Source organism: Corvus moneduloides, chromosome 16 (genome assembly GCF_009650955.1).
Source record: "Corvus moneduloides isolate bCorMon1 chromosome 16, bCorMon1.pri, whole genome shotgun sequence".
NCBI classification, from domain to species: Eukaryota; Metazoa; Chordata; class Aves; order Passeriformes; family Corvidae; genus Corvus; species Corvus moneduloides.
In genome coordinates this window covers 9,040,186-9,047,884 of record NC_045491.1, presented here as the reverse complement: position 1 = coordinate 9,047,884, position 7,699 = coordinate 9,040,186, and the positions used below count along the sequence as shown (strand labels likewise).

Genomic DNA, 7,699 nt, shown 5'->3' with positions numbered 1-7,699 from the left:
ATTATGGAAAAATCCCATCTTTCCTGCATCTTGGCAAAGCTGAGCAGTGCACTCCTACATATTGCCTGTTAATTGATGATCTCTTTGGTACGTTGTAAAACAACTAAAGGAAAATTAACTGCTGCCCTCAAAGCTGTGTGAATAAATATCGATGATGAAACAGCAACGTCCAGCAACTCTTGCTGAGTCTCACTTTTTCTGGGCAGACCCCTCCTCCCCTGCCATTAATAATTACCCCTGAGGAAGCACTGATTTATGGCAGGATGACATGGAAGCTGTAGAAGACACAAGGTAAACTTGATAATGTCAGAAAAACAACATTTGTCTTAGTTTTCTATAAGTGAGTTCCAATGCATCCAGCAGAAGCAGCCTCTTCCAGTCTGTTATCCATCCTTCCTGACAGGAATGGCCCTGGCATGGCTGGGTGTTGTGCAGAGGTTGGAGGAGCATTGTGCCCATCCAAGGGCCATCTGGCCCAGCCGTCCTTTTGGTTTCACAGGTGGTGTCACTGCAGACGTGACTCATGAGGTCATTCTGGAGTAGACAGTTTCGTGACATCACACTTGACACCGCCAGGGCACTGGTACTGCTGTGACAGCTGCAGAACTGGAACTGAGCCCTCCAGGTGACTCCAGCGGTGTTGGTGTCTTGGAGGAGTGCCAGGCTTTTCCTCTCCCTCCCTGCACCTCAGTTCTGTGTTACAGTGACCTTCACTTCCACAAAACATTTTCTCTATAATGAATTATTGAATTTTTAGCACTTTTGCTCATATTTGGTTTTGTACAACACCCCTGTCACCAGCAATCTCCCAGTCAGTCCAGTCTTTTCCAGATCAGCTCTCCAAACTGCATGGCTGGTCCTTCTGCCTCGGGTGACTTGCAACCCCCCATGTAGCTTCACCTTCCTGTTGTAACATTCCATTAGGTGTTTTCCACACCCCCCTTTTTGCTTGAATTCCCTGAGAATGGTGAAATACAGCAAAGCCTCTGACCAAGGCTATTTCCTACTCTTCTGGTTTTTATGGCATCTGCAGATCAAGGTGCTCTCTGAACCTCCCCAGCCATCTCCTCCTCCTGCAGCTCCTCCAAGGCTTTCCTTGTCTTTGGCTTTTCCCAGTCAGGATAAACATGTTTAAACCTTTACACTCTTGGAAAGTGGTTTGTATTTGCTCTGAGACAGAAAACCAGGCCAAGGTGCTTCATTGGGAGTCTTGGTCCCAGATATTTCCAAGAGCCACTTCACAGAGCCATGTGAGGGTGAGCTTGGCCCTGGCTTGGCTGCCAAGGAGAAGCCAAGGAGTGCAGGTTTGAGGACATGGAGTCAGGAAAGGGTTTTGGCACCTTGGAGACTACGGCCTTCTAAATAAATTTGCTGGATGAAGTGATTTCCTCTCACTCCATAAAATCCACACCCTTTGATCTGCAGAGATTTACCAGCACATGCTTTGGCTGGAGCCTTTCTAACAGAGGGATGGAGGCTCTGATTCCAGGGCTGTGGAGGGCAGGAGGCTGCTTCACATCCCTTTTCCACAGGGCAGCTCCCGTGCAGCTTCCTGAGCCAGGAAATGCCCTGGAGATGCTGTTGGAGAGATTTTTTTTTTCCAAAATCCACACTGAACCAAACTCCTCCTTGGATTACTTTCCCTTTTTAATGTAGGACAGACACCCAGCAGCAATAAATCCAACTGCAATAAACCTGCTTCCTTTGTCCCCAGAAACTGCCACCCTGCTGTGTGGGAGCAGCCTCCTGTGCTCATGGAACACAAGCCAAGACCCTCCTCACTGTATTTTCCAGCCATCCAGAAGGAATCTGGCTTGGCTCCCTATTCCAGTTCTGGGGGTTTTTTTTGGTAGATGAAAAATCACCTGCAGCTTTTGCTGAGGGTTGGAGACACCAAGCGTAGCTGGGAAATGAAAGGGAGGCACGGCCGAGCCCCTCAGTTTGGGTTCCAATAATGAAAATTATAAAGATAATTATAGTGATAATGATTCAGTTGCGGCTTTATCAAAGAAGAGACGGTTTGATCACACGGTACCCATCAGTCCTGAGGTTCAGGGAGAGGACAGGCTGTCCAAGGCTGGAATTACCTCTCCCTGTGCCTCTGGGCAGTGGAGCTGCTCCTTGGGAAGAACTGGTGGGTGCCCTGGGAGGGTATGGACACCTGGCTGATGCAGGGCAGGGCACTCAGAGATGAATCTCCATCACGTATTTAAACCTGAGGAAGTTTCAGTCTTTTAGTTACACCCTGGGGATGTGTCTGTTCATAACATTGGTATCTCCATGGACATACAGATAAAACTACCAGAAGTCTATTTAAAGTAACTCAGCAGGTGCGACAAAGCAGGGAAAATAATATTTGCAACAAATATTACTCACATTAAGTGGTGCCTGATCTGTGTTTTACAACAACTCATATTCTCAATCAGTTTTTGGAACTAGAGTGAGCTCAGCCGTCCGTGCAATACAGCCATAAAAACCTCACGTGTGTCCCGGAAATATCTCGGAGCAGATGCTGCTGCCCCTGTGACCTCCTCTAACGCAGGGCTAGCAAACAACCCTGGCTCCCTTCCCGGCACTGGTTAGTAAGGATGTGATAAAAGAAGGTGTTTCTCCTCCCCGGTTCCCTGAACTGTGTCCCGCCTGCAGCCGGCAGCATTTGCATGCTAAAAGCAGGGGGAAAGGTAAAAGGCACGCGGTAGTTTGCCAAATTACGGAATTTCTGCCTGGTGGCTGGGCGGAGGAGGAAGCTCGGGAACACCTCTGCCCTGCCTCCTGCTCCAGGGTATTTAAACTCGGCGGTCAGGGCTGGAGCCGTATCTCTGCTCCCTCTAGCTCTCATCCTTCCCTCACACATCCCTCCAGCTCCCTGCGAAGGAGGAGGAGCAGCCGTGGGGAAGATGAGCTGCAACAGGTACCCCGTGGATGTGAAGGCTGTTGGCTTCATGCAATGCAGAAAAGAGAAGGTACTTTAACTTTTACTCTTTTTTTTGGCTTTGTTTTCCTCCTTAAATACAATTTACAAATGGGGAAACTAGAGGAGTTACTTTTCCGGGGATATGCTCATTCCCCACAGTGTTGGGATCGGAGCCTTGGGGTCTAGGACAAGGGGACTTGTTTTTTAATGGGCTTCATATCTTGGATTTTGCTCTCTTTCTGTCACAGCACCACAAAATTCTCCTGGTTTCAGCAATGATTTTCCATTTAGGGCTTTTTGTAGGTTTAATGTTTTATTTCGTTTTTATTGTGACACTCTCAGCCTGAAGCCACAACTAAACCACAGCAAATGCTGATTGCCTGAAAGCATCCAAAATTGAACATTGTGATTAAAATGCTTTTCTTTCCCCTGTTCATTTCCCAGAACTACATGATGTTTGTGTCTTGGTCAGATCAGAACAACATTCTCATCTACAGGACGTTTGAAGAGTTTAAGAAATTCCATGTAAGTGACTTTTCAATTCCTGAAATTTCAAGGTTCCTGTCCTGGGGAGGGGAAGGAGCCCAGGCATGTGTCAGCTGTGAGGAATCACTGTTCTCTCTTTCTCCTTGCTTTTAGAAGGAGCTGAAGAGAAAATTCCCCACTGAAAGTGGGTCACTGAGGAGTTTACCCAGGTTTAAAGGTAAGGACAAATCTCTGATGGGCCACAAACACGAGAGTGGTTGGGGACAGTCATAACCCATGACAGAGACTGAAGTCTCTGAGTCTGACCTTGCTCTGGAACAGATTAGGGGTCACTCCTGCTCCTGCCATGGCACCACTGGGTCACATCAACGTTTGGGTCTCATACAGACCTAAAATAACCCAGAAAGGCTTTTTTTAATAGATAATTGCACTTGGTAAATTAATGCTACACTTCAAATATTGGCCTAGATCTTCTTGAAACTTTACATGTGAAAAAAAGATAAATTTTAGATGTTAAAAAATCATATCAGGAGCTGTTAAAAATGACAGGGAGGCAGGGACAGTGACTTTGTACGGTTTGGGCTTGGGCAGGAAGGGTGGTGGGTGAGGGCACCCCGGCTGCTGTTCAGGGAAAAGATGCTGCTCCCAGGATCCAGATCCATTGCTGTCCTGTCCCAACTGTGCCCTTGTTATTTTGAAGGTATAACTATGCAGCAGAGGAAGGGGGGGAAGCTGAACAGGTGCCTGGAGATCCTGAAACTGCTGGAAACGTATTCCCAGGAGCTGCTGAAAACGGATGTGAAAATCTCCCAGGGTGAAGAGGTGAATCAGTTTTTCAAGGCACAGACTCAAGACCTTGATCCCTCCTTCCCTGAAAACAGGTATGAAATCTGAGTTGTACTTTTTTCTTTGTTCATGAGACAAAAATGTTATGGGATATGGATAGAAGGGAAACACCAGTTACACTCCAGGGCAGTTCAGCTGGCTGCTTCTATCCCGGTTAATTTTGTTTCTGATGCCTAAAGCTTTTCTCAGCCCGCTGCAGAAATGATTTTCCCAAAATCAATAAAAAACTCAACCTTCCACTTGCATTTTTGACATGAGACTTTACTTTCCAGTGTTGTGATCATGCCATCAGTATTCAGAAGGGAGAAGAACCCCCAGCCCCTCTCCATCACCCTCCCTCAGGCGTCGGAGAGCTACCGCTGCATTGAGGCCTTTGAAACCAAAGACACAAAGAACAAACCTTTCACAGTGGCTCAGAAGGAGATTGTGGAAGTGTTAATCAAGGACATGACTGGTAAGTTTGAGAAGATTCAGTGTCAGGGGTGGATGGGCAGATGGATTCACAGCTCGGCAAATGCTGAGGTAGTGTCAGGGTTGCAGGTGTTTGCACTTGTGTGTTTACCTGGGGGGACAGTGAATGCCCCTGCTGTCTCTTGTATACCCTGCCCAGGGATTATTGTCATGTCTTAACTTGCAGGCTGTTAAAATCTGGGTATTTTTGTTCTTTGTAGGCTGGTGGCTGGTGGAAAATGCAGACAAGCAGATAGCCTGGTTCCCAGCCTCATACCTGGAAGAGCTTGATGCCTCTGAGGACATCCAGAATGCCTTTAGCTCAAATGAGGAGGGTAAGTCTGTTCCTCCTTCAAAACATGAGTTCTGCAAAACCCCACCACTTTACCCACTGCCTGGAGTCCCTGCCTGGACCTCTGACTCTTGTGGTCAGCTCTGCCACCACCTGTGGGTCATGGAATCATGGAATGGTTTGGTTTGGAAAGGACCTCAAAGCCCATCTCATTCCACCCTCTGCCATGGGCAGCGACACCTTCCACTGTCCCAGGTTGCTCCAAGCCCCATCCAGCCTGGCCTGGGACACTTCCAGGAATGGGGCAGCCACAGCCTCCCTGGGCACCCTGTGCCAGGGCCTCCCCACCCTTTTTGTAAAAAACTTTTTCCTTATATCCAGCCTAAATGGATCAGATTGGGGTCCCTGAGCAAACCAGTCACTCTCAGCTGTCTCAGGGACAGTTGCCCTGCAGCTGGGCTGGTCTTTCATTGGGATTGGAGCATTTTCTACACAAGGCAAACCCAACCTCTTCCTCTCTCTGCAGGCAGCTTGTACTTTGTGGTGCAGGCCTATGAGGCTCAGAAGGCAGACGAGCTCTCGCTGAACCAGGGTGTGGTCGTGGAGGTGGTCAGGAGGTCCCACAACGGCTGGTGGCTGATCCGGTGAGGAGGCTTTCCCAAAGTCCTGGCTCCCCGAGGGAGCTGCTTACCTGCTGCAGGTGCTGCTTGCTGTTCCCCACCATGTGGGATGCACAGGAGCCCCCTGAGCTGAATGTCCTTGGCTGGGGATGGATTCCCTGTCCTTACACCCCATGGACAGCACAGAACTGCTTCCCCAAGTGCTATGCTCCTTCCCCTCGGCCTGAGCTGCTGGAAGCGTTTTCTCAGTGTTCTTTCCATCCCTGCCCTCAGGTACAATGGCTGCACTGGCTACATTCCCTCCCTGTGCCTCCGGCCCTACAAGAACCCTCACCACAAGCTCCAGACCATCATGAGCTGCGGCCTCAACACCTCCACCCCCATCCTCTGCTCCCCCCAGCCCCGGGGGGAGGCTGTTGCTCAGCCCAGGCTGCAGCCTAGCCCTTCCTTTGCCCCCCGTGAAGAGGACGGGAGCCCTCAGAGAAGCAGATCCCGGTCTCTGCCCAGGGCCAGCTCCACGCCGGAGCTGGATTTGGACAGCTCCTCCCTGAGCTCGGCGAGAAGCAGTGAGGGGCACGCCCGGCTGGCCTGGACACCCGACTTGTCCCGATCCCTGCCCGACGTGGAGCAGGCCAGAAGCTCTCCCGCCCCGAGCCGCGGCCTGGCCACGCACAGCAGCAAATCCCCACACCTCAGTGCCAGGAACAGGAACGATTCCGGCTTTGTGGAGTCCTCTGCAGCCGAGCTCGGCTCGTCGCTCGCTGACCCTGAGCTGGCCGCGGGTGTCCCCAAGGTGCCGGCGCGTCCCTCGGCCCACGAGATCCTGCAGAGGTGCAGCACCGTCACCAAGCGCGCTGTGCAGCAGTCGGCTCCCCGGGCGGCCCTGCAGGCCCTGCTCCCGATCCCCAGCCGGCATTAGTGGCCCTGGAGGGGACACGGGGACAGCCTCACTCGCTGGAGGCCCCTGGGAGCAGCTCCGGAACGTCAGGGCTTGGGACTGTCCCCTCCCAAGTAACACACACACAGCCGTCACCTCCCTGGGCACCACCGTTCCTGCTGCAGCTTCCGCAGGGGTCGGGGAGCTACTGGGAGAGGAGCGAGTGGTGTCACTCGGTGTGGATCCGGCAGCTCCAGAGCTGGAGGTCACTTAGCAGGCAGTGAATTCTCCCTGAGGCAGTTGTTCACCCTGCCCTGCAGTATGTGAGCGTTTCACAGTCGTGGCTGTGTTGTTCCCCACAGCAGGATGAGCTGACACAGCCATGGCCACAGTGGAGGGCAAAGGCGTGGCACCAGCGTGACTTAGTCACCCCTGGCACCCTGAGCTAGTTACTGGATTGGGGAGGGATGGGATGATGCACCTGTGTGATGTCAGTTACCTGAACCCCCTATTTTATAGATTTTTTTTAACTCTTTGACTTCTGGTGTCGATTTGGGTTTTTTTTTTTTATAGGGATGGGCTGGATCTGCTGAATGTTTGTGAGAAAAAAAACCTCTTGGGGAGGAACCTCATCCCTGTTCCCTCCAGCCATGTCTGTGCAGGCACAGGAACACAACCAGGGGAATCACAGCTTGTGTCCCACCTGGGGATGGGGACAGAGGTCACTTTTATGGACAAAACATTCCCCTTTCCAGGGGGCTGGGTAGTTACTGAAACTCACAACGATTCTAATCCTAAACTCATTTGCTAGAATTGAGTTAGAAAAAGTTATAGGAAAATTAAGACTTTTCTCTACACTCATGGCTTTAATTGTACTTATTCTCCCAGGTATCTCTTAATATGTTTATAAAGAACATGTGGTGTTTATGGTGTTTGTATTTTATATATTTTTGTCAATGAAATAAAATACATGTAAATATCTCTGAAGCTTTCTTGTGTTTCATGCTTTAAAAATTTGCTATTTGGGGAATTTAAATTGTGCTTTTCTCCCTCCCAGCTTCTAAATTTGGAGTGGGCACAGGTGAGACCCCTGCCTTGGTCCAGGGGGCTTTGCCCAAGCAGGATCTCAGTTCCGTGAATCCTTTAAACCCAACTGCTTGGTGGGATTCTGCCTTTTAATTCCAAACTAACTTCTGTTTGTGAGTCTGAAAATT

The 7,699-nt window shown here is 50.2% G+C and overlaps 1 protein-coding gene across 1 annotated transcript; it reads left to right on the top strand.

The window, feature by feature from the left end:
- The first annotated feature begins 2,807 nt into the window (after positions 1 to 2,807).
- Positions 2,808 to 7,400, top strand: NOXO1 (NADPH oxidase organizer 1). Its single transcript, XM_032126519.1, has 8 exons — positions 2,808 to 2,963; positions 3,359 to 3,439; positions 3,554 to 3,617; positions 4,101 to 4,281; positions 4,519 to 4,700; positions 4,918 to 5,031; positions 5,515 to 5,632; positions 5,882 to 7,400. Exons 1-8 carry the CDS (start codon positions 2,898 to 2,900, stop codon positions 6,525 to 6,527), a joined length of 1,452 nt encoding a protein of 483 aa, XP_031982410.1. The 5' UTR covers positions 2,808 to 2,897; the 3' UTR covers positions 6,528 to 7,400.
- Positions 7,401 to 7,699: the final 299 nt, after the last annotated feature.

Bases quoted from the DNA above. Each gene is read 5' to 3' on its own strand.
- NOXO1 (XM_032126519.1), top strand. From the start codon at position 2,898: ATGAGCTGCAACAGGTACCCCGTGGATGTGAAGGCTGTTGGCTTCATG. The intron at 3,440-3,553 runs GTAAGTGACTTT...CCTTGCTTTTAG, and splicing joins AAGAGTTTAAGAAATTCCAT to AAGGAGCTGAAGAGAAAATT. The intron at 5,633-5,881 runs GTGAGGAGGCTT...CCCTGCCCTCAG, and splicing joins AACGGCTGGTGGCTGATCCG to GTACAATGGCTGCACTGGCT.